The following is a 27,735-nucleotide window of genomic DNA, read 5'->3' as shown; positions in this document are numbered from 1 at the left end:
CTGCGATAAACATTACACCGAGGCCATTAATGTTTAATGAGGTTTGCCTCTCAATTAATGTGCTTTCCCGTGGGCGCGGGCTGCCAGAGCAAGACGCCCGCCGGACGCCACACCGACGCGATGGGTGACGGTAAGGTGCTCGGGGGACCAGGGTGCTGCTGCTCAGCCCACCCCAAAGGGGCTTCCCTGGGAGGGCAGACACCTTCATGGGGGCATCTCCGTGTGAGGAACAGGGCTGGTCGCTCCTGCCACGCAGGAGCCTGCACGGGAAAGCTCTCACGGAGGATTCGGGGGAGACACAGGGATGAATCCCCAGAGCTCTGAGCCCGCTGGCGCTTTGGTGCTGGCTGGCGTTCGGCTTCTCAGGGGGATCGCTCCTTCCAAATGGCTCCTGGCAGAGGGATGCTCCGTCAGGTAAGGTGGCTCCGTCCTGCCGGCGTGGAGGGAGGCTGCCGGGACGCACAGCGGTGCCAGGTGTCTGCCCGAGGGCTTGCTGGGTGCTCTGTGCCACCAGACCAGGGTCATCGCTGCCCCACTGAGTCCTGTGGGCAGCGGCACTGCCCAGGGCACCACTGAGGCTGCTCTGCCCGTGGAACAGCCATAGCAAATAGCAACCAGCTGCTCGAAGCAATTGAGCTGGGTGCCTGTCTGCAGCTTCACCTGGCACTCGACTGCTGTGCATCCTGTGAACGCATCCTGCGAAACTTTAAACTTCCTGGGGTGAAAAACAGGAATTTGGGAATCCTTTACTGGCTCGGCTGGACCCTGAGGAAATTGGAGCACTCTTGCTTACAGCCTGCGTTCCTGATCTTCCTCTCCTCGCCTCTTTATCCAGGTGCCCACCATGAGCCCAGCACCCAGGCCACGGTTCTCACTTTGATTTCTCTTTTCCAGAGCAAGTGCCCGAGCAGGGCCTGGACAGGTTCAGTTATGGTGAGTGTGTGCCCCGTGCAGCCGGGGCTGCGGGCGGCGGGACGGGCAGCGCACCCCGCGGCTCAGCCCCACAGCCTGGCCGCGCTGACACCCGCTCGCCTCTCCTCCCCAGACTATGAGACCATCCGCAACGGGGGCCTGATCTTTGCTGTTGTGGCTTTTGTCATCGGGCTCCTCGTCATCCTCAGTGAGTGTCCCGGCTGGGCCGGTGCCCCTGGGTTCTGTTCCCTGTGCCAGGCGCTGGCCGGGTGCCGGGGCGGGGGGGCTGCCAACCCTGCCCCGCACATGAGGGGTGGGCATCGCCTGCCACTGGGGCCGCCTGGGAAAATTCCATCTAGGCAAGCTCCCAATAGACAGCGAGTTGGGAAGGAGACCACATAAATATTTAGCGTTGCCCTGTCAGCATCAAGGCTTCAGAGAGAAGGTCACTAATTAAAAATAGCAGAGAAAACTCTGACATTTCCAGAGTGAGAAACCAGCTTTCCCAGAGCCCTCAGACCTCGGCAGCTCCCAGAAAGACCCAGTGCTGAGGGTGCAGGGCACCCTGCGACCCTGCCCATGCATACGGGTGCTGACCGCCCTGCTCCATGGGGCTGGGGACAGCCACAGCATGGAAGCTGCACACAGCGACACTGCCCACCAGTTTTAGGGAGAAAGATAAGAAAACCACCTCCATTTGTGGGGGCAGCTTAGGAAAATAGGCAGACATCTGAGCAGGATCTTGTGGCTGGTGCTTTGCTGGGCAGTGCCAGGGGCTTCAGCTTTGGGGTTTGGGGCGGTGCAGGGGGGGTTCCCGCAGGAGCCAAACCCGGTGGTCCCCACTGGGGGACCAGCCTGTGAGCAGGACTACTTCACCGGAGCACAGAGGGGCAGGTGAGATGGGGCAGGGGGGGAGGCTTCATCCACAAGAGGCCTCAGTTGCTGCTCTTGCCCCCAGGCCAGCGGTTCCACTGCGGGGGGAAGAAGAAGAGGAGGTGGGTATTGCATGGTTTGGGATCAGCCTCACCTCTCCTCCCTGTCCCAGTCCCACGAGCTGAAGGGGCTTGGGTCTCAACTCGTGCTCCCTCCCATCTCAGACATAACACACCTCCCCTTGCTTTCTGCCCCACAGACAAGGAAAGGAGGAGGACCTGTAGCTGCAGGTAGGTTGCAGGAGGATGCACCTGGATGGCAGCCAGACTGCCTGGCTCTGCCTCTGCCAGGCAGCAATGCTTCGAGGCACCCTGCTTCAGAGAAGTACCCACTTGGGGGTGTATGTTGGGGAACAGGAGCTAGGACACGCTGGCCCTGTCCGTGTAACCCTCCCACTCTGTCTGGTTTCAGAGCCGCCATGGAACCAGAACTTCATCCAAAGCAGAGAAGTCCTTGCCAAGGGCCACCCCTTGCCCCGCTCCAGTGGATCCATTACCCCGCTAACCCCAGGCCGGGCCAGAACGCAAATTGCCCACGTGCTTTCCCCTCGGTTAGATCCAGCAAGAGTTTCTTGGCTAATAAAGTTCAAGCTGAGAGGTTAAACTTTGTGCCTGAGGCATTTGAATCACCCACTCTCCTGGCCCAGCACCAATGTTTTTTGTGCCCTGCAGATATCTTCCAACACAGACCCAGAAAAGGTTTCCGCTCACTCCTTCACACAGCCGCGGCACGGAGCAGCTGTCCCCAACGGGCTTTGCACCAGGAACATTCCTGCTCCTGGCCACCCTGGCTGCTCGGAAGAAACACCCCTCTCACCCAGCATGAACCCCGGCTAATGGTGCCCAAATCCTGCAGCACGTTCCCTTCCCCTGGGATTCACAGCCAGGGCTTTGCAGCACCGCCCTGCACTGTGCAGCCTGCAGGCCGTGTCCGCTGCAGAAATGGTTGTGCGGGGCTGTTGGTGTGCTTGCCTTCTTGGAGTGCTTGAGCCAGGGGTCACTATCGGGAAGAACAGGTTTGGGATGGTGCATCCGGCTCTCTGCTTTCACAGCTTCTCTCGTCTTTGAACACAGACGGAAACACCTCTTTAAATAAAAAAAAAAAAAAAAAAAAAGAGGAACAAAACTCTCCCGCAATTGGGCGGCGAGCGAGGAGGAGGGAGGGTCCCGCGGGAGCGCCGGTGCGCTGGTCCGACACGGCCACCCAGCGAGCAGCGCGGTGGCCCCGGTGGCACTTCCGCTGGGCCCGCAGCTCCCGGGAACCCCCGGCACCCCGAGCCCTGCCCGGCACCCCGAGCACCCGCGGCTGCAGCGCCGGGCACAGCGCGGAGCTCGATGCGCTCCCGGTGCCGCTCCCGGTGCCGCTCCCGGTGCCGCTCCCGGTGCCGCTCCCGGTGCCGCTCCCGGTGCCGCTCCCGGCGCGGCCGCGCTGCTGCTGCCGCCTGGCGCCCGCCGCTCTGCGCACACGCGGGAGCGGGCCGGGCTGCGAGCGCCTCCTGCCCGGCTCGGAGTGTCCCCGCTTTTGGGCAGGCTCTGCTGGGTCCTCGGACGTGCGTGGCCGCTCGCTCTGGGAGCCCCAGCACCTCGGCGCCGCTGGCGGAGGAGAAACCGGCTCACCTGGTCCTTTTGGGCTTCGATTGAGGTCAGGCATTGACAGTAAAATAGGATTAGCCGGGGGAAGGTTATTAGACAAAATCCGTGCAATTTGTCTAATCTGAGGTGCTTATTTAACACAGTAAGGAGATTATTTTGAAATATAATTTTGACTTGACACTGACCCACTAACAAAGATTCGTTGCAGCTCTGCACAGCTCCAAGTCACAGCGTCTGTGGGCAGGAGAAGAAAAGCTCTTGTTGAACAGCACAGACAAGCTGAAGGGTTTGCTTGCAGCACAGGCCTGCCTGCTTCCCGCTTTGAGCCTGGTCCTTGCCAGCAAGGAGTGCAGTGTGGTTGTGTCCCCCTAAAGACAGAGCTAAAGGACACAGCAGCCAGGGGACGAAATGAGCCCCAGCCGCAGTGGGCTCTCACATTCTTGAGGCCCAGGGCTCCCCATCTTCCGCAGTGCCCAGCCATGCCAGGGCTCGGGGCACAGGCATGCCCTTCAGGGCGCACGTCCCCTGGCACCGGCCCCCCAGGGAGCCCTGCAGACTGAGCCCTGCAGCTCCGAGGGAGGAGATTAAGGGGAACGAAAAGCCGTGTCTGGCTCCCTGCACGGGGGGATCTCTGTCTCGGCACCAGATGGCATTAATAGCATTATTCTGCACGGCTTGCGGACACGGACGTGTGCACGCACACTCGCACAGGCCTTCGCACCTCCAGCTGGGGCTTGGGGGCTGTGCCACGGGTCAGAGATGCTGGCAGGGCGTGCAGCAGCAGAGCAGGACGTGCTGCTGGCACCTGAGACTTGCCCTGGGGTTACATCTGGAGACCAGGCTCTTAGAGCTACACTGCGAGCAGCCTAGCTTGGTGCCCCTCCAGGCTGGCACCTGGGAACCAGGAACAGAGGAAAGCCACGAACAAATGGTATGATGTGTGGTGAATGTGGTGCTGCTGTGGCAGGGCAGGTGTGCTGCCAGCAGCCCCTGCTCACCAGGGCAGCACAGAGGCACGAGCCACTTCTGCGGCAAGGCTCTCTGCGCCTCACCACACTCCACAGGCCTTTGCTTTGGACACTGAGCCTGGGAGCTGTGGGCAGGAGTGGCCATGGTCCCAAGCAGAGGACAAGCTCTGTCCCTGCAGCCCTTTCCCCGTGCCCGCAGCCCCACGGGTCAGCCAGGAGCTGCTGGCCTCGGTGACGAGCGTTTGTCTTCTCCCCTGAACCAGGCAATCTTGGAGGATTTATCTCACAGTCCCTTGAGCCATTAATCTTCTCAAAGGAAATCTTTTCTATGACACAAAGGGGATTGGGTAAATAATACAGTGGACAACTGGAGTGTCCTTTTCGTCTGGGAAGACTTCCAGTTTTGAACAGCTTCCCCTTGGCACTGGCTATTCCCTGTTTGCTTCACCAGTCTCTGGACAGACAGGTACGAGATGGGGGGCTCTGACTGGCTGTGCCTTGGCCAGTATTTGTGTCTAATCCCCAGCTGGAGGGGAGGAGATGAGGCACGGGGGCAGGAGCAGGAGCAGCAGCCGGGGAGGATGGCTGCTCAGCTCGCCCAGCCTGGAGCTCGCCAGCACCGCTCCGCCATCTCCGCCGTGCCAGGGGCGCGCTTGGTCCGCGAGCGCAAAATGTCTCCTCATCAGTTAAAGCAGGAGGGCAGCAAATGGTGGCTAGTGGAGCCAAAGAGGACCAGTTGTTGTTGGAGACATGGGGCCGGGCTGGCGAGGAGCCAGCCACACGCCTCGTTCTCCCTTTGTTCTGCTCCCAGGAAGGTGGCGCATCCATCAACAGCAACGTGTCTGCCAAAACAGCAGTGCTCCACAGTCTTAAATTATCCTCCCAACCAAAGTAAACAGCATCTCAGGCCTCATTTCCATGTTGCACGTGCCCCAAAGCAGTGGTTATTAGGAAATGACTGCCCACACCGGGATGGACGGCTGTCCTGGAGCCGGGCCTGCGGAATGGCCACGCGGCAGCGATGTGGTGAGAGCACAGCCCCAGCACCCCAGCTTCGGCACCGCCAGCCCGGGGATGGCTCCCAAATCACTTGGGCGACAGGGAAATCCAGCCCTTGGCTGCGTGTTGGGATGGCAAGAGCCAGCCAGGATGCTGTGACACGGCAACACTAGGGGGAAGCAAAAATCAAGCTTTTTGCCTGGAAAATGCCTTCCCTGGGAAGCGGGAGCACAGTCCGGCCCTGGCACATCCCAGCTGCCCGCCCCAGCAGCAAAGCCCGGCTCTGGGCACCGGGTCCCGCTTGGCCCCGGGGCGACTGGAGCCCTTCACAACCCGCAGGGGACTTGAGTCTCATCCCTTATGGTAATGTAGCTGATTCTGTGGTGCAAGTGACCAAGGGGCTCAAGGAGGATCCAGTTTGTGGGCATGTTGACCTGTGGGCACCTGCCTGGCCAAGGGCTTGCTGGCCTCATTTGGCCAGGTACAAGCCCCTCATCACCTCCAGGGCATTTATCTTTGCACCTCCCCATGTGGCAGCAGCTGCTGGGGAAACTGAGGCACAGAGCGGGGTGCAACATGGTTACAACAAAGTGGGGGGTGTTTCCCCCCTCCGCAGCGTGCTGTGCAGCCCCTGCACAGTGCCAGCCTTGGGAAGGGAGCAGGGGGCAGGACAGGCATTGCACACAGCTGGCCCTTTCGCATCCAGGTGTGCCCAGTGTCAGTCCAGCTGCAGCCCATCTGCAATTACCCACAAAGCCTTTTGCTTCCTCCACCTTGAAGGTTCATGTTTCTTGTGTGGAGTTACTGGGAGGGCTGGGCTGGCAGGGCACCCCACAGCCTGTAGCTTGGCCCCATGGAGCAGGGTGGCCGGTGAGGGGTCACCGTGTGCTGGCTCTGATGCTGGAGAGGTGCTGTGAGGCTAAGTTCGTGGCTGTGTGGGAAGTGCTTTGTGGAAATCGGCTCACACCAGGTAAGTAGCCCTGTTGTTTTAATGACTGCTTCCTCCGGGGGATTTGTCTGGGAGGGCAGCTGGGGGCACAGGGCTGGTGGGAGGCGAGCCGTGCCCCGGCCGGAGGGACAGGGTGTGAGGGATGCTCCCCGCAGTGCTGTGTGACCTGCAGTGCTGCGTGTCCTTCTGCAGCGCCTGGTCCCTGACCCAGGGCAAAACCGTGGGCTGCAGCTGACCCTGGGAGCTGGGGGGGACCCTCCTTTTGGCTGCTTTCCTCTATGACTCTCTGCATGTTTGTATGGAGGCTGGTTTCAATGTATTAGAGGAAGAAATATCTGTGGGGGAAAGCAGCTGGTGGGCTAACAGGGTGTGTGCGCACAGACACCCCTGTGACCCCCAGAGATCTGCGCTTTGGGCGTCCTGGAGCTGAGTGTAAATGCTGCCCAGAACTGGAGCAAGTGCTGGGGATGGGGGTAAAAGGAGGCTGGTCAGGTTGGAGTGGTTGTGGCAACACTGCTCCTTGCCCAAGGGGAGAGGCAAAAGCACGAGGGAAAGACCCCGATGTACACGTTCTGCTATGATGAAATACAGAGGGTCCCTTCTCCCGAAGTGGGAAAACAGGACTCAGAACTGCGCGTGGGCATGTGTTGCTGTAATTTCTTATGTGTCTTGTGTGGAGTTTGGGCCAGGGAAATAATTCTTTAGGATGAGCTCTTTGGCTGGCCGTGCAGCCGGGCTTGCTGCTGGCTCTGCCAGGTTGCTCGCTCTCTGTTAGCAGCTCGGTGGCTGCAGGAGTGTGGGAAGTACTTCTCCAGTGTGTTAGTGCTGGCCTCGCTTCCCGGGAGCCTCTGCTGCGCTGCCAAAGTGCAGGTCAGCGCTGCCCAGATAACTGATGGGATGAGTTTCAGCCCTTCCTGATCACAGCCGTCTGATGGGATGGATGTTAGCAGGATACCAGCTTTCCGGGCTGAACGCTCGTGCAAAGGCGATGCGCAAATGCTTGCTGTGCATTTCAAATACGGGAGCTGAGGGCAGGGCAGTGTCCCTAAATGGTGGCGGGGGGAAGGAGCTGAGTCCCAGGTTTGGGTGTGCAGGAGGCAGCTCTGGCTGTTTGCCCTCTGCTGCCAGACCCACACGTGCGCCTGGGAGGCTGACGAAGGCCTGGGCTGAGCCATCAACGGAGGAGCAAAACGGGCTGTAATAAATGGTGCACGCAGCTCAAGGGTTCACCATGGCTCCCCAAGTGCGGCCGGGGGCTGCTCGTTCACCCTGTCAGCCTTTAGCAGTTGTCTCGTCTTGGCAGCAGATGCTGCCCTGTCCTGGAGGAGGGAGCTCTTGGCAGGGGGAGGTTAGTGCTCTTGGTGCAGGCTGATTTTTCTGAGCTGCAGGTGATGAGGAGGCTCTCTGGAGATGCTGAACAGTCAAGGGAACTAAAAATTAACTAGTGAGTAGTGTTTACTCCCCCTGCACATGCCTCAAACGGGGATCTGTGGGGCTCTGCGGGTGCTGTGGCAGTGGGTGCCCTGCCAGCTGCCCCTCTCCCTCCTGCCACCCCTTGTGCCCTCCTGTTCACTGCTGAGGGCAGGAACTGCAACCAAACCCAACGCGTTGTGTGCCGGAGAGCTAAATGCTGTAGCAGATTTTGCGGCTGTGCTGCCATCCTGCAGCAGCTGCTGGGGAGGAGGAAGGGGGCAGGTGCCTGGCATGCGGCTGAGGCTCCCCAGAGCCGGGGCTTTGCTTGTTGCCTTGGGTGTGGGTCTGAATACCAATTTCCTTGCGAAGTATCGGCTAACATCTGTATGTGGATGTAGGTGGCGATTGAAATGCACCTCGATTCCTAGAGGGATGTGTGGGCACCGGGTGTGCATCAGCTGCCGCTTCATCGCCTCTCGGGACGCCGGTGGCGCGGCTGCGGTACGAATGAGCCAGCAGCGAGCGGCGTGGGGCCGGGGAGCAGCACGTGCACGCGTGGGAGGGCTGTGTGCCGGGGACACCCACGCGCTGTGACGGAGCGGAGCTGCCGAGGCGGCCTGGGAACGGGCCGAGCAGGGGGTGGTGACGGAGCTCAGCAGCACCGAGCAACGGGAAGCAGATCCTCGGAGAGGAGGAGGGAAGTCCACGGTGTGTCAGACCCACGCAGCACGGGCACGCTGTTTGCTCCCACCTCTGCTCTGGGCTTCTTGGCACGGAGGTCTGGGCAGGTGCGTGTCCGTGGGTGAGGTGCCAGCTGCCCTTGGCGTGCTCGTCAATAAAAGGAGGGTATCTCTGTGGATGGCCCGGAGTAGGGAGGGGAAGCGGGGGGTGTGCGGGAGCCTTAGCCCTGCCGGCTTCTCCACGTCCTTTGGCTGCGTCCCTCCTCTCTGAAACGGGAATCGCTCACCCACGCTGTGCAAGTACCACCTCAGCGACAGGGTGGGCACTCTGGCTCTCCCAGGGGACTCCCAAGTGTGGAGAATTGCCACAAACCACCGTGAGCTGAAAATGGCCAAGGAGCTCGTTTTTCTAATTTTTTTTTTTTTTTTTTTTTTTACTGGGTGATTGTGGTTAGGTTTTCAACTACATGTAACCAGTGTTTTTTAAAAAAATCAGACCATAATGTTTTTTCTATCTGTTGTTTTGTTTGAAATTAGAATGCTTCAGCCTTTTGGTTTGTTTTCCAACAAATTTGGATTGGAAAGCAAAGAAAACCTGCTATAATCACTTCAATAAAAGACATTCTGAACTGCTCTAATGGTCTAGACAAATTGACTTTGGTGCAACTAAGTCTTTGGGAGTAAGATCCTAGGCTTGAATTAAGCCTTAGATAAATACACCTCAAAGTAAAGCATTAACTAGTATTTATTTGTTGTTTGCTGGCTAGAGGGATGCATGTGTAATGAAGTCTGCTAGGCCCTGTCTTGCGTATGTCACCTGTTCGGGGAGCTGCCTGGTCTGGGGCTGTTTGTGTGGTGGAAACTTCATTTCTGCCCTCAAGCTGCTACAAAGTGTCCGGGGGCCCCAGAAGGAGGAGCGCTCCGGCTGCAGGTTCGAGGTGTCCCAGCTATGCTGTGGTATCCCCAGCTCTGTGGCCGGGGAACAGCTCATCCCGGGAAAATCCGCCTTTGTGCAGCCGAGGTGCGGGTCGGCGGAGGATGGAGAGCGCGCTCGCTGCGCTCCAGCCCCCCGGGGCCGCCGGGAGAGCTCGGCTTTATGGACTGTGACCGGCACGACCCAGCCGGCATCACCGCCCCGGGGTGCGCCCGCGGACACGGCGGCTGTTTGCCCCGCTGCGAGCCCGTGCCGGTACGGTGCCCACGGGGGGAGGGTGTTCCCGAGCACCCCCTGCTCGCAGCGGGCTGGCCGCCGCCCGGGGGAGGAGGACGCGGAGGAGGTGGGGGGCAGCCGGGCGCTCCCCCTCGGCAGGGGAGCCCTGCGGGGCGCGGGGGCGGGGAGTGGGCGGGCGCCCGTTCCCCCCTCCCGCCGCCACTCGGGCTCCGGGAGGAGGAGGAGGAGGAGCGGCTGCGAGCTGGGCTCTGGGCACCTCACCCGGGCGGGCAGCGCGGCGGCAGGGAGCGCGGCACGCCGGGGCACCGCACCGTCCGCAATTGCGCCGCAGCCCGGGGCCATAGCTGCTCTTTATGGCATGTGGCTGGTAACTTTTTTCCTGCTGTACTCTTTGCGGAAAGGTACGTGGCCCCGGGGGCGGTTGGGGGGGGGGGGGGCGCCGGGCACCGGCCGGGTGGCGTCGGGCTCGCCCCGGGAGCGGAGCCCCGGCCGGGCGTCCCGGGCTGCCGGCGGTGCGGCTGAGCCGGGCTCGGGACTCGGCGAGGAGCGCTCAGGGTGCGCGTCCCCTGGGCTCCGGGTGCGCATCCCGGGGCTGGCGGAGCGCTCGGTGCGGACGGCGGCGCCGGGCCGGGGCAGCGCGGCCCGGAGCGATCGCGGAGCCGCCGCTCGGCCGAGCCCCGCGGGTCGCCCGGGCTGAAGCGCCGCACCGACGTGCGCAGCATCCCCGGCCCGGGCTCGCAGCGGCGCTTCCGAGAGCTGTGCCTTGTGTCTCCACTTCCCGGGACTACTCAGCCGAAATCCAGCGATGCTTTAAAAAGCGCATCCTTCCCTCTGGGAACGCTGTGTTAAGTGTAACCCAGTGGCTTGGTATAAACAAGATTGGGTGGGGGGGGGGGAAATCGTGAAACAAGTGTATCTAGGAGACGCTGTCCTGAAGATTAGAGATGAATTTAAAGTTGGAGATTAAGCGAATTCTGTCCAAATCTATAGAGGTAATACTGTAAACCGAGCCTCTGCTATAGGTGCAATTAAAAAAGAAAGGCAAGGAGCGGCACGTAACATGAGTAGTTAAATCACAGTGCATTTGTTACAACAATCAATCGATGTTACATAAAGGACTTGCCCATTTCCGAATCTGCGGGAATTTTTAATTACCTTTCTGTAATAAATTATCCCTTTGCACATGACCTAACCTGCAGATACGGTAATGGAAGCGCCCACCTTTTGGAAAGTTGTCTGCTCGGAGGATGTAAAATGTCATTTAACCTAATTATCTTTTTTGACATTTGAGAGCAGCAAGGGGGAAATTTTAGGAAATGAGGAGAGTGAAAGAAAAAGGATGGAGCTGCGTCTTTACGTGAGACTTCTCTTGCTGCCTATTACATTACCCATTCAGCTGAATGTTAATCCAATGAAAAATATTTACCAAGGTTTAATAGGGCATCCTGTCCAGTTGTGTGGTGATGATCAATTATTCCATCAATTATTAATTATGGAATAGCTGCTTTATTTGAGCTGGAGTAAAGCTGCGTTTGGGAGCTTTACCCAAAATCGCTATTGTGTTTAGGATCTGCTGAGCTGAATGTGCCAGTGTCTGCTTTGCTTACATTTGCATTTTTTACTGTGCTAAAAGGAGAAATCAAACCCAAACCCAAATAACCACCAAGGATGCTACAATTTCTTGCCCCCCAATAGTCAAAATGATAAAGAGCTGCACCGGCTGTATCACTTTTGCATGTTTTAAGCCCCAGCTTCTTGGAAAGGGATCTCTTCCCACAGAGCTATCTCTTCTGAGAACGGCAAATTAAAAGCCTCCATTAGCACAACTCCTCGTGGCCTCATTTTCTCTTTTTTAAGAAATAAAATGTATCTCCAGTGTTGAACAGTCCTGGTGACAGAAAGTGTTAAAGCGAGATGGTTCCAAAGAGAGGACCGCGATACAATGGGAGTTTCATTATAATAATAGGATAAAAAAATGAATTGCTTAATGCATGATAAACCTCTCAGATACTTAATATTTCTGGGCATTGAAGCACATCCTTTTAACATGTTTCTGCTGTAGAACAAGAGCTCAAGTAGAAACAGAAAGCAAATAAACATTTGATCCAGGGACCACTGAAGTTGAGAAATCCCTCGATGGGCTGTAGCTGCTTATTTCTCCCCTGCTTATAAAATAAACCAAAATGGGCGGTTGGCAAGCAAACAAACAGGGGGCTGAGCAGAAGGACGGTCTGGCAGGGTGGGTGAGAGCAGCCAGGCAGAGGAGGAGGGGAGGCGAGTGGCGTGATGAAGAGCACACTGGTCAAAATTGAGAGGTTTGGAGCTGGGGAAGCATCTCCCTGCGTGTTCTCGCTGGATCCCTCTGCCGCCTGATTTATATTGGCATTATATTTACATTATGTTCCTGTATTGGGTGCAGTGAACTATGCAGCTTGTGTTTTTTAATCTCTCCCCATCTCGGCCCCCCAGCGTGGCACAGCGCTCGTTTGTCTCTGAAATGAAACATGGAAACCTCATTAAATGCACAGAGGAGAAGCCTGCAGTGCTGAGCTCCTCGCCATGCCCGGCTTACCCTGCGGAGAGCCAAAATTTCCCCGCACAAAGAGTCACCGTGGCCACTTGCCCACAGCCCTTACCTGCACCTGCTGTGGGCTCAGGGCTGCCCCTGCCTTTGGATGAGAAAACCCATGTCGGCAACCCGGATGTTTCTGGTGCATTTGTTGTTTGGAGGCGCAGGCTGTGCCTGGCGCGGGTGCTGAGTGCCGGGGCTGTGCGGTGGAGCAGCCCTTCCCGCACACGGGGCTGCGGGCTGAGCTTTGGGCAGCCGCGGCACCGGGTGTCTTTGTGCCGCGGTGCTCGGGTCTCTGCCCGGCTGGTCCCGGGGTGCAGGGATGGGTGGCGAGCGCTCCGTCCTCCTTTGAAGCAGCTGATGAACCGAGTGCAAGAATGAAGCTGGAAGCTTCTGTCTGTGGCAGGAATTCTTTTGACGTGGCGGCACGCGAGTTCTGAGCCGTGCCTTGGATCATATGAAGTCATCTCGCAGCCAAATAAGCAGGCTGTTAATAAGTGTGACTTCCTAGGAGGGCACGGAGGAGGAAGGTGTTTGGTTGTTGCAGTCGTTACGGCACGTGCGTTGCTGGGAGGCTTATGCAGTGGCAGCTTTGGGTGCAGAGTGTTTCTTGTCTTTGGAATCTAGATTATAGCCAGCTACATATTTTTACATAATCATGATTTTGTCAGTTATCCTTTCCCTGCCTGTAGATCCTTAAGAAATAACCCCCACCACATACAATCTGCATGTTGCCGCCATCATCTGCCAGCAGAGCTGTACCAAATATTTAGGAAATGCATTTCCCGGCTCTCTCTTGCTGCCTCAGCTGCTGCCTCTTGAAAGGGCCGTGTTGGCTCCTGCGGGAGAGAAGGGGCTGAGCACAACTTAGAGGGGAGAAGGGAAGGTGAGCGAGGCTTTGGAGCATGCTCCATTCCCGTTTCTCATACCCGTTGGCTGCATAATAGAAATCCTCGTCTCCACCTCGTCACACCAGCGTGCGGGCTGCGGTGTGCCGGACGGCATGGGCCGGTGGCTCCGCGGGGAGCCTGGTAGCAAGTGTGTGTGGCCTCTGATGCATCCTGTGTACCCGCTTGGCCTGGCCCTGGCCTCCCCGGGCTCTGTAATGTCACCACATGTCCTTTTGGGACTTGTTTGCTGCTCCTCGGGCTTCATGTTCAGTGTGGCTGTGGAAGGGGGTGCCTTGGCTAGTTCCTCACCCCTGAGCACTGGGGGTCCCCAGGGGAGGCTCGGGCAGGTTTTGGTGCTTGGGAGGTGGTGCAGAGCTGCAGGACGTCCTGCTCGGGATCAGCCCCCTGTCTGGATGGGGTACTGAGACCGGTACCTCCAGCAAGCCGACGTGGGCTGCTCCAGGGACAGGCAAACCAGCGGGGAATGCTTTTTTTTTAATCCAGGCAAGGGTTACAGCTGCAGCCTGGGTGCTGTCGTAATAGCTGTAGGTGGTTCAGGCCTTAATTTCCATGCAGATGCACTAAGGAGCAGGCGGCTTCGTGTGTGAGCGATGCCCTTACCCGCGGGGGACCAGAGGCAGAGTTCTCCTTGGCTCCTTCTCCAGTTTGCGGTGACAGCGGCTGCGAGTCAGGAAGGACCGTGGTGTTCAGACCAGAGGGGCTGTGCCCCAAGGGTGGGACTCCTGCGGTGCCCAAAATACAATGCTGCGGTGCAGGAAAGGTGCTGGGGCAAGTGTTTGCTGCGCTGGGCACCAGCTGAACGCCTCGGGCCTCGCTCCGTGTTCCACGGCACAGCTTCCACCCCCAAGATGGGAGGCAGGCTGTGTGCGTCTCTTGTGCTCCGCTGCAAAGGCCGCCGGTCTCGCGTTTCTCATCTCAGCTGCCTCTCTCCCCGTCCCTTCCGTGATGCTCCTCACAGATGCCACTTCTCGCTCTGTCAGCTCCAAGGTCACTCCCTTCGTTAGGAGAAAAGCTATTAAAAGTGTCCTGAAGATGAGGGCTTGAAGGATGCTCGTTCCAGGGAAGGCCAACCGCTGCCCCAGCATTACAAATGTGCGGGCAGGCTGTGATGGAATTACTGTCGAATCTTGAGGCAGTAGAGAGGAAAGATTAGGACTTGCCACCTACCTGTAATTCCCACCCCGCGATGCGTGCCAAGCTTCAGTTCACTTTCTCCTTGAACAGGGCAGGTGTCAAGCACCCTTAATGAGGATAATAAATGAGCGACTAGGTGGTGATTAGCCTGCTGTTCTTCACAATGTCCCTGCAGCCGTCACAGCCTGTGGCTGGAGGAGCCCTGGTGGCTCCTACAGCCCCTTGCTGGCTGTGGTTGGGGTTGTGGAGGAGCCCTGGTGGCTCCTGCAGCCCCTTGCTGGCTGTGGTTGGGGTTGTGGAGGAGCCCCGGTGGCTCCTGCAGCCCCTTGCTGGCTGTGGTTGGGGTTGTGCCGCAGCAGTTCACCCACGACGGGCACCTGGGCGGTCAGAGCACCGAGCCCCGGGAAGGAGGGCTTGGGAAGGGTGCAGTTGGTAGGATAATGTGAGCTCGAGTCTGGCGCCTGCCCTTCCCAAGGTGCTGCAAAACCTCCTCTTGAATGCCAACAGCACATGGAATTGTGGCAAATAGTCAGGCCTCCCATGGCCACCGTGTTGTAAAGTGCTCAGGCAGTCAGTGGCCTCTGCCGCCCCTTGAGGAGCAGTGTCAGCCCCGGCTGGGTTGCCTGTGCCTGGAGGATTGCGTGTGCACCCCCAAAACGCACCTTGTTTAGCCTTTTCCTATCTCTGGGGGGTTTCCACCCAGGTACTGATGTGCCAAAGACCTTGTTCAGCCTTGAGGAGCTTGCTGGGGTTGGCACGGGACTGGCTGCGGTGTCCTGGGCAAGTAGCTTGCTGAGATGGGTGATGTGTGTGCATCATGGTCAGAAAGGGCTGCTTAGCTCAGGAGGAACGTCTCTGTGACTGGGCTGGCACGCAGCTGGTTGTTGTGTGTCCTAGAGCCGCGTCACGGAGAAGGACGGGCTCTTCCCGTGAGCCCTGGGGGAGAGGAGGGGTTGCGTTGCGTTGCTGGGCGCTCGCCTGGGAGGTGATGGCATTTGTGTGCTTACGCAGGCTGGGCTTTCGTGCAGGACTCGCACCTCCATCTCAGCTGCTTCCAGGAGTGTGTGGCTTGGTGACAGATCCCAGGGTCAGCTGCCTCAGCCCCACGTTAGAGCAGATGGGCGGTTAGGCGCAGCACTGCACTCTGCGGTGCCGGCTTGGCTGTGCCACTGGAGCTGGCGGAGTTTGGGAAGTCCAGCGAGCAAGACGAGTAAATATTCTGAAGGGATGATAGCAAAATGGCTTGCTTCTCCCAGCTCAGATAGAGATATTAATATTTCAATACCTCTAGGTTGTAATTTACTACAATTTAAGAAGATTGCACTGTGATAACTTAAAATACTAGATAACTAAAATAACTAGCAAAGTCTCCGGCGGCGCGCTGGGCTTTGTGCAGCTTCCAGCTACCGGCGGCCGGTCTCCGGGGCTGGTGCTGCGCGCCTGCGCCGCTGTGTCCTCCTCAGCACTAACTGTTCCATTTTGGCTCCTCCAGCCTCCTCTTTTCAGGTTCATGGGAATTAATGCCCTCGATATGTAGGTTAGGGTCAGCACATCTGACCAGATGTGAGCAGTGATTTCTGGTTTAAAAATATTGCAGTGCTATTTCTAAATGTTTAATCTCTCTCAGTGATTTGGAGACAGTTTTATGAAACATGGAATTAGGATGGTGCTCAATGCTAAATGGTAAAGGAGATTATGTGGATTTAACTCTATGCGTCTGTCACATAACTATTGCCAATCCCATAACTTCCATTTTCTATTAAAAATCCGTTTCCCCCTTTGACCTGAAAAAGCTTTACGGGTAATCTGAATTTCTCTGTTTATGAGGTATTTTTCCACTCTCCGCCCCAGCCTCTCACCCGTCCCTCTAGAGCTGCCTGGGAGGAGAGGTTTCCCTGGCAGGCTGTGGATGCTCTCCCGCGGTTATGGTGGTGGGATCCCTCCCCGGCTGGGTTTGGGAGATGCGGACAGGGCCTGGGGCAGAGCCGGGTGGTGCCGGGGCGCTGGGCACCGTGGGATGCTCCTGCTCCGAGGCCGGCAGGCGATGGGTGATGGCTCCAGCCATCTTCTGCCGCGCTCAGGCGGCGCCGCAAATAGCACGGTGCTGCTCGCACGTGCTCCGTGCTCCTTCCGCTGCCTGCAAACACGCCGCTTCCCTCTTTCGTGTATTTGGGAGAAGCACCGCGCTGTTCCGATGAAGGGAAGTGCTGATTCGTGACGACAAACCAGCCTGGAGATGTCACCAAGTGACATCTGCAGGGCGTGCGGTGGCCCCGTGGCTCTGCAAAGCCTGGCGCTGCTGCACGGTGGGCTCAGCTGGAGCACATTCCTCCTCTGGTCCGTCATTCTTCTGGTGCTCGTCAGTAAGGGAGGAAAATTAAATGGCTTTGTCTACTTCTGCCTGTGTGTGGACGCAGGGAACTGGGGTGTGGGGAGATATGGAGATGCTTTCTTCACCTGCAAATCTGTTGTCTCGTGTGGTGGCAGCGCTGGACCTTGCTGGTGAGCTAATCCGCTCCATGGGTGGCTTTGCTGGGCTGGGCAACGCCCCTGACATGGGATAGCAGGGCTCTGAGTAGATGAAGGAGGAAACTTTGTCATTTTAGGTGACGATTCAGTGCAGAGAACACAGAGAACAAGAACCAGGTGCTCTTGCCTCTGACTTAGTGGGTCCTGAAAGAGACGTGAGCTGGGAGGAGGACGGAGAGGACTCTGCTCTGGGAAGGGTGAGGTGTCTCGGGGTTTTCTGTCTTGACGTGGTTGAGGGCAGCGTGGAGCGGGCCGGTGGCACGACACGGAGCCAGGACAGGCACTCAACCAGCCTTTCCTCCGGCGAGCAGCTGTGATGGCCTCAGAGCTGAAGCAAGGCTCTCCAGACGGACGAGGCTTTCCTTCTCCCCCCAGCTCCTGTCTCCTCCTCCCCAAGTTAAGAAATCGAGGTCACAGAGGGTCCCCCGTGACTCGTTTTGAACCGGCGGCACAGTAGTGATCTGCTTATTGGCTCTGCGGCACCACGAGCCGTGTTCTCAGCCAGAGCTATTAATACACCCGCCGGGGGCCGCTTGCTATATCCCTGTCCTTCCGCCCACTTGGAAAGAGTGCGGCTAAAAAAAGAAAACGGATCTAAAGTGACTGGGGGCCTCCTCATCCTTATTTATAGGCAATCTTGCTCGCTTTGGTGGAGAAGGGGGAGCTCGTGGTCCTGGAGAGTGGGAAGGAGGGACTGGAGCAGTTGGGTGGAGAGGTCCCTTCCCTCGCTGTGGAGAAGGGAAGCGCGTTTCTGCAGCACTCGTGGTGCCCCGGAGAGATGCTCCTGGGCATCTGGGCGATGCCTTGGACTGTGCTCTTGAACCTGCGCATCTCCATCTTCCCATGGGCGATGTGGCGATGCCAGGCGGCAGCTCAGGCTTTGGGCAGGGTGGACCTGGGCTTCCCCTGGCTCCGACAGAGGGGAGCAGCACGGAACCCAGTTTTCCTGCCCCTCTCCCGGCGCTGCAGTGTTTGGAGGCAGTGGCAGGGTGGTGGGCAAAGATCTCTGCCCTGCTTTGGGAGGTTTGCACGGGCTGTGCTGGTGTTGCCGATGGGCAGTGATGAGGCACAGGGGTGCTGGCTGGCTGCTGCTCCGGTCTGGGGGACGTTGGGGTTTGCAGGAGAAATGGTGTTGGTTTGCTGTGCTTGGTTCCTCGTTGCTGCACGTGGGTGTTCTCAGCCCTGTGGGTGCTGAGGCACGGCCGGACCATGTGCTCAGAGCTGCCTGGGTGTGTACGGCCACCCGGGGAGGCCTTGGGGGGCTGCCCTGTGTACCCTGGCTTGCACAGCCCCTCGTTGTCCTTGTGAGGTGCCTGTGATCCCTGATCCATGCTGCCAGTGAGAGCGCTGGCCTGTGAAGGTGGCCTTTACGCTTGCAGCCCACGCACGGGTGCTCCGCCGCTCCCCTGCCCTGCCGCGCGGGGCCGGCGCTGTGCCGGGGGTGCTGCCTGTGCCGCTGGGGATCGGCTGTTTCTGTAGTAACCCCACGCCGTTGTGGCCTCTGCTTTCTCTGCAGCACATGCTGAAGATGTTGGAACCAGCCTCTACTTTGTGAACGACTCTATCCAGCAGGTCACCTTCTCCAGCACAGTGGGGGTGGTGATCCCCTGCCCGGCAGCAGGGTCACCCAGCGCCGTCCTTCGGTGGTACCTGGCCACGGGCGACGACATCTACGATGTGCCCCACATCCGGCATGTCCATGCCAATGGGACTTTGCAGCTCTACCCCTTCTCGCCATCAGCCTTCAATAGCTTTATCCACGACAACGACTACTTCTGCACCGCGGAGAACTCGGCTGGCAAAATCAGGAGCCCGAATATCCGTGTTAAAGCAGGTAGGAGCTCTCTGTGGGCACTGGGGTTTAGATGAGGTGCTGGCTTTTAGTGTCGGGGACAGGGCTGGGGTGGCAGCAGGGAGGGGACACGCAGCCTGGGGGTCTGCAGCGGGTGCGTGGAGACCGCGATGTGGCTGCAGACTCGCAGCCAGAGAGGTTGTCTCCCCTGGAGCTGGTGTTATCGCACCCAGCTGTGCACGGGGGCTTTTTGTGGCTGCGGGAGGAGCCGGAGCACATCTGTCTGCGGCGGAGAGACCCCACAGCGCTCCTCAGACCCGTCTGTTCCCGCTGGAGCATCCAGCCCCAACATGCTAAGGCTTATTAAGCAAAAAAGAAAGAAAAAAGGAGGAGTATGGCAAAGAGTTGATTCCAAAAGCCATTATAGTAAATTATTGACCAGGCTGAGGAGGGCTAATAGCCCAGGAATGGCTTCATTATGTAACCTATTAAAAGTGGGGCTAGCAGAGGGAACATGACAGAAGTGACTACAGGGTTTTTTAATTTTAATACCTTGTACTGCAGAGTAAATTGGTGCTAACCCCCTTCTGCAAAGTGAATGATTTACCAGCACTATCAGGTCACCCGTAAGCCAGAGCTTGGTGAAGGGGGGACGGCAGGCGTGTCGTGGTCCGTGCCTTCCTGCCGGGCGGGCAGCCTTCCTTGGCTCTTCCCCTGCATGCCAAGGGCTTCCGCGGGGTCACCGCAAGCCAGGAGCGGAGCTGAGCCTTGGCTGCAGCCCGCCCTCTCGGCATGGGGTCTAGTGCACCCCTCCTGTCAGGGGGGTCAGCTGAGGGCGCAGCCGCCCCGTCCCCGTAGCAGGTGCGGTGAGCAGGAGCCGTGAGTACGTGGTGGGGATGCACACCCAGGGCTCTAAGGCCACCAGGACGGCTCCGGCTGTGGCAGCGTGAAGTGCTTCAGCTTTATGGCATTTGGAAATGGTCGTGAAACGTTCCCCTGCTTCTGCTTCCTCCCGGTCGTCTTGCATCCCAGTCGCTCCCCAGTGCTTTGTAATGGCAGTGCACTGAGCAAAGCCAATTAAAGCTGTATAAAGAAAGCGAATGAAACACAGCTGAAAATATAAGGCGTTGGGAAAATCTCCGGAAGCTTTGGAGAAGCTGTTGGTGAGCACATGGAGCAAAGCTCTGCAGGCAGTGGAGGGTCTGAAGTGTGCTGGTTGTGGCCATGTGTTAACCCGGGAATTATTCCCAGCGGCAGCAAAAGGCCAGGAGCCCCAGTTCAGAGCTGGGCAGTGCGGGGACTGGCTTTGGGGACAGCCATGGGGACAAGTGCTGCCCATGCAGCAGGTCTGCGCCAGGCTCAGGTCACGGCAGTGGTGGGTGTGTAGGAGCTGGGCTGGATGTTCCTTGTGGTCCCCGCTGGCCTTTAAAGCCCATGAATAAACCTGCTCCATGTGGTTAAAGAGGCTTTGGCCAGCTAATCTGCTTTGGAGTCCCTTTCCGTGGCTTCTCCCCATGTCCTCGCGGCCCCGGCCCTCGTCCTCTGCCAGGGCACCGGGTGGATGGCAGAGCGGGCTGGAGCCTGCTCCCAACCCTCCTGCAGCAGAGCAGGGTGCCCCAAAAACCTGGGAGATCGAGGCGGCTTGCTGGTTTGTGTGAGGAATGCAATGCATGGCCAGCGGTGCTTTCCCTGCGGGAAAACACCTTCCTTTGGGGGCTGCTGAGGAATTCTGTCACTGGAGGTTTGTTGAGCTGCTTTTGCTCTGGATGAGGCTCTTGTTAAACAACGAAACAAATTCACGTGTGCCTCACGATAGCGATGCCGCGGTGCCTGCATCCTGCAGGGCACAGTTGTTACAGTACGGAGACACCTGCACTCATGGTGTTTTATGCTTAAACTTGAGGAGTTTATGGTGTCTGTGTTTGTTACTGGGCATAGCGACTCCTTGGTGTCTTTCAGCAGAGGCTGGGGTGGATCCAGCCCACCTGGCGAGGGCAGTGGCCCTGGGGAGTTGTCACTGGTCCAGGGGTGTCAAGGGTTGTGCAGCTCCCAGAGGAGCAGGGCACGTGGTGGGGACAGCTCATGGCTCCCGCTGTGGCGTGGCTTGGAAGATTGTCACCTGCTTCCCACAGTATTCCTTCGGCGGGTCTAGGAGGGCGCCAGGCTCTGTGTCACCGGCTGTCACTCCCTGTTGCCCTGTGGCTGCGTTTTCAGCATCCAGCAGTGAAATGATTAGGGAGCCTGAACCTTACAGCTACTGAATGCCCTTGGTCCCTGTGCTGAAGCTGCAAACCTCTGCCTGAGCAGCTTTGGTGACTGCAAAGCCAGCAGCTTGTGTCAGCGGCGAGCTGGGGTGACACTGGGGACCGCTGCAGGGTCCCAGCAGCAGGGCCGGGCATCCCCTCGGCACGTTCTCCAAAGCAGAGCCGCTTCCTTCCCCGGGAAGGTGGGCCAAGTGTTTTGGGTGGAAGCCGCTTTCTGCTGGGTGGGTTGGTTTGTTTGGGAAACGTGGGATTAAAGCAAGAGGAAATGTGTTTTCTCCCAGCACTGTCATGCTACCAACCATCTGCTTTTCTCTACAGTTTTCAGGGAACCGTACACTGTTCGGGTGGAGGACCAAAGGTCGATGCGTGGAAACGTGGCTGTTTTCAAGTGCCTCATCCCCTCTTCAGTGCAGGAATACGTTAGCGTTGTGTCCTGGGAGAAAGACACCGTTTCTATCATCCCAGGTAAGAGACGAGCCACTGTTTTTTTGGAAACTCTGACCTGTTTTGCCATGTGTGAGACTCAGTCGTGGAGGGTCTTATTTTTGGCTTATTGTCTGTGCCTGTGCTGCCCAAGCAAAAGCTTTTATTGATGACCATCTTGCGGCTTTGTACTGGCAGACATTGGCGGTGGGAGCAGACGTGTTGTGCTCAGAGTTTCCTTGGTGATGCGGTTAGTACTTTGGTGGTTTTGGGCTGGCGGATGTTTGGTGTGTGCCAGCACGTGTGCCCTGTCCTGGCTTCCCCGCGAGCCAGCGCGCTTTGGGTTTGGACAGGAGGAGAAGCGTCTGCATGTGCTGCTCGTGTCCCGGCTCCCGCGGTCAGAGCTGGTTTTCACGTCAGGATGATGCACAAGTAGATATTCCAACTTCTCTCGCAAGTTTTCACAACCGTTTCAGCCGTGGGGAAAGGAACGTGACCAAAATGGCATTGTGTGCCTCTTTGCCGTGTTGGCACCTGCTTTGTGCCCCTGTCCCGTGCGTCTGCCCCATAGCCCGGGCCGTGCCCTGCTCAGCGCTGGCCTTGCCGTGCCTTGGTGCGCAGGGGGACAGCAGAGCCCGGCTCTGTGCAGGGACTCTGCAGCTCGGGGTGTTTTGCCCTGGGTGATTTTTGGCCTAGCCGTGCTGTGCGGCAGCGCATCGGTACCGCCGGCTCTGGCTCGTCACGGGTTTGGAGCAGCGCGGGGGCTGCGGGCAGGTGCTGGGCGCAGCGTGGGGCCAGCCCCGTGTCCTCGTGTGCCGGGGTGACCTCTTGGCTCCCTCCTCAGCGCCGGTATTGATGGCAGCGCTGGCTGCCCTGCACAGCATGTGTAAGCTCGTAGTAAAGCAATCAATACCGCTTTCCCCGCGGGGATCCGGAGAGAATTAAAGGATTTTGCCTAAAGTGAATGCTCCGTGCTTGATATTTGCTCACAGGTCAGCAAGTCTCGCTGTTCCTGCAGCATTGCTGCGCGGGCAGGGCCGTGGGAGCAGGTGCTGCTGGGATCGGCACAAGCCGGTGCCGCTGACCGGGCACCACGGGCCGTTCGCTCCGATCCCTCTGTCAGGGACGGTTCTCACTCCAGGAGCTTAAGGAGCAAAGGGCTTCACCTGGAGGGGGATGGCAGATTCTCCTGAGGGCTGCGGGTGCTCTCGCCGGTGGCCTGTGGCTCCAGAGGGCAGCTCGTGTGCTGACTCAGCACAGGCCAAGCGAAGCGGGGTGCCGGGGCTCGGGGTGCCGGGGCGGGTGCCGGTGGGCGATGGCCTCTTGGGCTGCGGGCAGCCAGCGGCTCTGGAAAACGCACGGCACCCTCGTTTGCAGAGCCCGGCTGCTTGGCTGCTTTGGTGCTTTGCTCGGCAGCAACTTCGTCACCCGTGCACTTGCGTGATCTTAACCAGACTTGTTCTCAAGTTTGCCGTGGCAGTGGATTTTGTAATACGATGATTTAATTAGAGTGGAACGATTTTAACATTCTAAAACAATAATTACCCTAAAGACAGAACATATAAATTGTGTTACAGTGCGGAGTCAACACAAGCAAACATGTTTTGCTGTTGGATTACAAATATAGTATCTGCCTGGAGCTTATTTTTTTTATTGCACTTGTGATAGAGCTAAAACTGGCTTTGCTGTTACCAAAAACATGGTCTTTTCTTGACCGCTGGCGAACCTCTGCTTCTGTCCTAATTCTGAGCGGGCAAGAGGAGGAGGAGGAAGATGTGGAGGAGGAGGAGGAGGATATGGAGGAGGAGGATGTCGAGGAGGAGGAAGCCCGTGCTGTTGGGAGGGAGCGGCAGGAAAGCTGGAGCACAACCCCAGCAGCTCCTCCAGTCGCAGCCGCGCTCTCTGAACTGTCAGATCAAGCGGCTGTTGCACACACGGCGCCCACAGCTCTGCTCCCATCAGCCCACAGGAAGCAAAGGTGTGTGCAAGCGCCGCAGCTCGCTCAGAAGTGCGCCCAAGCCCTATTTACAGCTGCATGGCGTGGTGTGTTTTCCCAACTTTGCTGTGCCACAGTAGCTGCTTTTCCCAAAACTTCCCTCTGGAGAGGGAAGCATCCCCCAGCAGGCTTGGTGCAGCAGGGGTGAACAGTCCTGGTGCACAGGAGCAGGAGAGATCCCCATCCAGACCTCTCTGTGGCAGAAAACTCTTTTGAAGCGACTGTTTCCACAGTTAATGTCTGCTTTTCCCCCACCGAATCCACATATTTTGCAGCTCAGCAATGGGGCAGCAAGCCGATCTCAGACCCTGGGCTGTGTTTCTGGGCTGGGTGGCCCTTTGGTCAGCTTCCTCGGGTTCTTTTTGTGCTGAACTGGGATTAGGGGCTCCCGGGCTCTGCTGCTGGGCCCCTGCGCCGTGTCTTTTCAGACAAGCCTTGCTGCTCTTTTGGCGGCTGTTTGCGGGTGGCTGGGGATGCCGCAGAAAGCCCCGCTGGAGACCATCCGCTGTACCGTGGGGTTCCTGGGTGACAGCCTCCGTCCCTGGGGGTGTCCGGCTGCTGGGGGGCGGGCTGGCGCGGCGGGTCCTGTGGCAGCATCCGCAGCCATGGGGGGCGCCAGGTGCTGCTCTCCGGTGCAGGACGCACCCCTGCCCGCCGTGTCCCGGGGCTCTGGCAGGGGGTGTCTCCGCAGGGCACCTCCTGCTCTGCGTTGGAACAGACCCCCGAGCAACTGCAGGGAAACGCTGTGTCTGCACGGCCCTGCTGCACCAGGGGGGTTTGGTGGCAAGTTGCATTATTTGGTTAACTTGGCAACGCTGTAACTTACCCTGAAATCAAAGATAAATTCTTTATGGAAGGTTATCCCGCACATAAATCATCATTAGTGCGGCTCATTTTGGTTTAATGCCTACCTAACTGTGCTGCAGTCTAAAAATGTGTGTTTAGTGAAGTCAAGGGTTGCAGAGAAATTATAGGGTTTTCAAAAACCCATTTGCCTTGCTGGTGCTCACATCAAAATCAATCTTGCCTTTCGTTCTCAGCCTTGTCGCAAACATGCAGCAGCCCTTGCAGGACATTTAATGTAGGCTGGTCGTACTGGGAGCGAAGCGGCGGTGCTTGCAGAATTCACGGAATGGGGACTGTGCGCAAGGTTGTGCTTCACACCCGGGCTGTGATTTCAAACTCTGTCGCTACTGATGAATCTTGATATGTATTTGGGGGGGTCAACGGGAGGAGGATGGGAGGGACTGCAGCTGAGCAGGGTGCTTTACAGGACTCCATTGCTTTTCCATGGGGAGGAGGGGGAGGCTCCTGCTCCAAGCCGTTTTAAGAACTCTATGTGGTAAACAGCGTTTAATTTTTAAAGCACTATTGCTAGGCTGGGTGACATGAAGACTCTCAGGCACATGCGTGGTTTGGGTTTGTCTTGGAGGAACTGTGGTGTGCATGTGGCTGAGCTGCTTTAGCTCCTGTGCTCTGGTTGTTGTGGCACCGGAATGGAAATTCGTGGCACCGGAATGGAAATTCATGGCACTGGAATGGAAATTTATGGCACTGGAATGGAAATTCATGGCACCGACTCGTCTCTTCGGGCGTTGCGCGGCTGTAACTCGATGTCAGCAGTCGCAGGTCCGAGCCCTGCGCTGAGCTGCTGTTTGATGCTCGTGTCGTGTACTCGATAGATTGTGTTGGAAAGAATGTAAGTGCAGCACTTCTCGAGGAACGGCCCTTCGAAGGGCGATGCTTTTCTCAGCAGCCCTAGTGCGGATCCTTTGAGGGCTGCAGGTACTTGGGTGTCTTTTGTCACTGGTTATCCACAAAGTCACTTCTCTGGAAAGCAAAACGTAAAGCTTACCAGAAGGATGGAACCGAAACAAATGAGTTCTGTGAAGTTTTACATATGTTTTTGTGTATGTTCTTGGTTGAACAGCAGCCTTTTAGGAGTTTGAAAAACACCCAAGCTAACCTGTTTGTGGTGGTTCAGATATGAGCTTAATTTGACCTGAGCAGCCCTTTCTGTCCCCTCCTCTGCAGTGCCCAAGTCTGTTTATGGGGTTCTTAATCTCATCTGAGCAAGTGTTTAGTGACGTGGGAAATGAAATTGCAACAGCTTTCTCGTGGGGTTAAACGTGGCCGTTCACCCCGAAGATGTGCGCTCTGCTCTCCCGCACCTCACAACATCTGCAATGTTCCGTTTCTCCCTAAAATGAAGGGTACACGAGTTCCACTGTGGTCCGTCTGTAGATGCGGTGTCTCGAGACACAGCACGAGGCTCCCAGCAGTTGCCAATGGGGGTCTGGGGTGCCCGTTCCCTCCCCAGGCTGCGGCTCTGCGTGCTGGGGACACAGAGGGATGATTCGAGGGGCAGAAGAGCCAGGACCCGCATAATTCGGCATTGTCCTCCTATCAATAGGCTTGTTCTGGGGAACATCAGGCTCCTGTTACTGCAGAAAAGCTGGAAGCTGAGACAGAGCAAACAGGGCGAAAGGCAGCCCTTGTTTTGGTGTTTGTCTTCAGCGAGAGGGTTTGGGACAGGAGAGAAGTCGCTGTGGGTCTTTCCTGGCCGTTACCATTTTTATTTGGTTCTGCCCGAGTAAGCCCGGCTGGTTGGAAGCCAGGAGCCAGCAGCCCGTGGGGCTGAGCGTGCCGGTCGGAACCCACCGCGCTGCCCCGTCCCCACGGCCGCCTGTGACCCCGATGGGGACGCGGGGCCGCAGCCGCCTCTGCCCGGCAGCTCCAGCGGGAAAGCTGTGACCGCCACACAAAAGGCTGCCGAAGAAGTGGCCTTTTCAATTGAATTTTGCAGCTCCTGCCTGGGCCAGGTTGACTCGCCGCGTGGAGCAGCCTGATGTGATTTAAGCGAGCGTCGGCCTCCCCTCCCGTGTCTGGGGGGGCCGCGGAACCTTTTCCCCTGTCGGTCCCGAGATCTCCAAAGGTGTCCTGGCTTCTCCCCCACCCCTTGCCACCCTCGCCGGCTGCGACATGTGCCCAGACCTGTTACAGAGGGAAGTAGCTCCAGGCGTTATTCTCACCAAGTGGGGTGAGATTCTGTCTGAAATCATTTCATCCTTCCCCAGAGACTTGGCGTGAATTTTATCTAATCGCCATGGCAACAGATAAAAAAAGGTGTGAGCACATCTCCTTTTGCTGTGATAATTCAGATTTATATATTCAGATCAGATTGGAGTTAGAGATTTTAAAAGGAGCAGATGCAGCAGAAGGTGTGACTGCAAATAATGTGGTGAGAACGTTTGATGATCCTGCCCTTTAAGAGGGGAGAGCGCTTTCCCGCAGGTTTTTTTGGAATATAATTATTCCATCAAATCCACTTTAACAAGGACTCATTATAGCCCTGATAATGCAGAGTCACGTTGGAGACAATCTCGCACACGCATGCACACACACCAGAAGGGACTACAACAAGTAAACAAAATGCCCGTGAAGCGCCGGGCACGAGCGCCCGGTCGCTGCCGGTGCCCCCGGGACGTGACCCGGGCTGGGTGTCTCTCCTGGGCGCAGCTTTGGCAGCTGTCCCCCGGTGCCAGGCGCCCATTCCGCAGGCTCCAGCCTGATCTCAGATGAACTGCCTGGAAGTGAACTCTGGCCATCCCGAACCAAAGCTGTCGGCTGCTTCTGATGCGCTTTGCAGCTCCTGCGGGAGGGGAACGCTTCGTCCGAGCTCAGAGCGAGGAAGCCTTTGGCTGCTTTCTCTGCAGGGCAGAGGAGAAAGGATGTGCAGGGTTTGGAGAAGGAAAGTTGCTGTTGATGTAGCATTTGGCATCCCCGTCCCTCATGATGTCCTTGCCCCCGCTCCAAACCCTGCGGGATGATGGAGCACGAGCCAAATATGGTACAACAAGCTACAAGGCGTGAAGCGTAGAGGAGTGGCTGTTGTTGGAGCTGCCACCTCTTTGCGTACCTGTTCGCATAAATCTTCGGCCATCCCGAGCAGCGGTTGTGCCGTAGGGAAGGGAGAAAAGGTGCGTGGAGTATAGGATGGATGGCTGAGAGTTTGGAGGCAGCTGGGCTGTAAATCTGCCTGATGCCCAGCCCAGACCCAGCGGCAGGTCTGGCTCCTACATTGCGCTGCTGAGCGTTTAGGATCCACATTGGGCTCGCCGGTACTGGAGGCGAGGGGGTGCTGAGCACCAGGAAGGCTTTGCTGCACCCGTGCTGTAAACCTTTAGCAGTCATTGTGCCGTGAGGATTGGGATGATTTATCTGAAGGAAGTTGGACCAGAGTGCAGAGGGCAGGAGGAGGAAGAGATGAGCAGGAGATGCGTGGAGGACACTCGCTGGGAGCAGCCAGCAGCATGTGTTGCCTGCACTCCCCTGAGTCCCAGCGTGACTCTGCATGCTGGGGTAGGTTTCGTTCCAGTTGTGCTCTGAATTGCAAATGGGGATTTTGCAGGAAATCGCAAGGAAGTTGGGAACAAGAGGCAAGTTCTCTGGAGCAGCCCTCTGGCGGCACACAGGACAGGGGAGCGACCTGGGCCGGAG

The 27,735-nt window shown here is 57.7% G+C and overlaps 2 protein-coding genes across 4 annotated transcripts in view; both read left to right on the top strand.

Moving 5' to 3' along the window:
- The first annotated feature begins 36 nt into the window (after positions 1 to 36).
- FXYD2 (FXYD domain containing ion transport regulator 2) lies at positions 37 to 2,448 on the top strand. Its single transcript, XM_013372127.3, has 6 exons — positions 37 to 130; positions 895 to 933; positions 1,046 to 1,120; positions 1,871 to 1,907; positions 2,045 to 2,075; positions 2,257 to 2,448. Exons 1-5 carry the CDS (start codon positions 37 to 39, stop codon positions 2,067 to 2,069), a joined length of 270 nt encoding a protein of 89 aa, XP_013227581.1. The 3' UTR covers positions 2,070 to 2,075; positions 2,257 to 2,448.
- Positions 2,449 to 9,759: 7,311 nt separating this feature from the next.
- Positions 9,760 to 27,735, top strand: part of DSCAML1 (DS cell adhesion molecule like 1) — an 89,667-nt gene continuing 71,691 nt past the window's right edge. The window contains exons 1-3 of one of the 3 annotated variants that reach the window (XM_065040150.1): positions 9,760 to 10,018; positions 18,277 to 18,594; positions 21,135 to 21,281. In XM_065040150.1, the coding sequence (XP_064896222.1) occupies positions 9,976 to 10,018; positions 18,277 to 18,594; positions 21,135 to 21,281 (508 nt within the window). In that variant the 5' untranslated portion in view covers positions 9,760 to 9,975. The remainder of the gene's footprint in view (positions 10,019 to 18,276; positions 18,595 to 21,134; positions 21,282 to 27,735) is intronic. The other 2 variants (XM_065040148.1, XM_065040149.1) reach the window with 2 other exon arrangements.

This window comes from Columba livia, chromosome 24 (genome assembly GCF_036013475.1).
Source record: "Columba livia isolate bColLiv1 breed racing homer chromosome 24, bColLiv1.pat.W.v2, whole genome shotgun sequence".
In the NCBI taxonomy this organism is placed as follows: domain Eukaryota; kingdom Metazoa; phylum Chordata; class Aves; order Columbiformes; family Columbidae; genus Columba; species Columba livia.
This window is presented reverse-complemented; position numbering and strand designations above follow the sequence as displayed.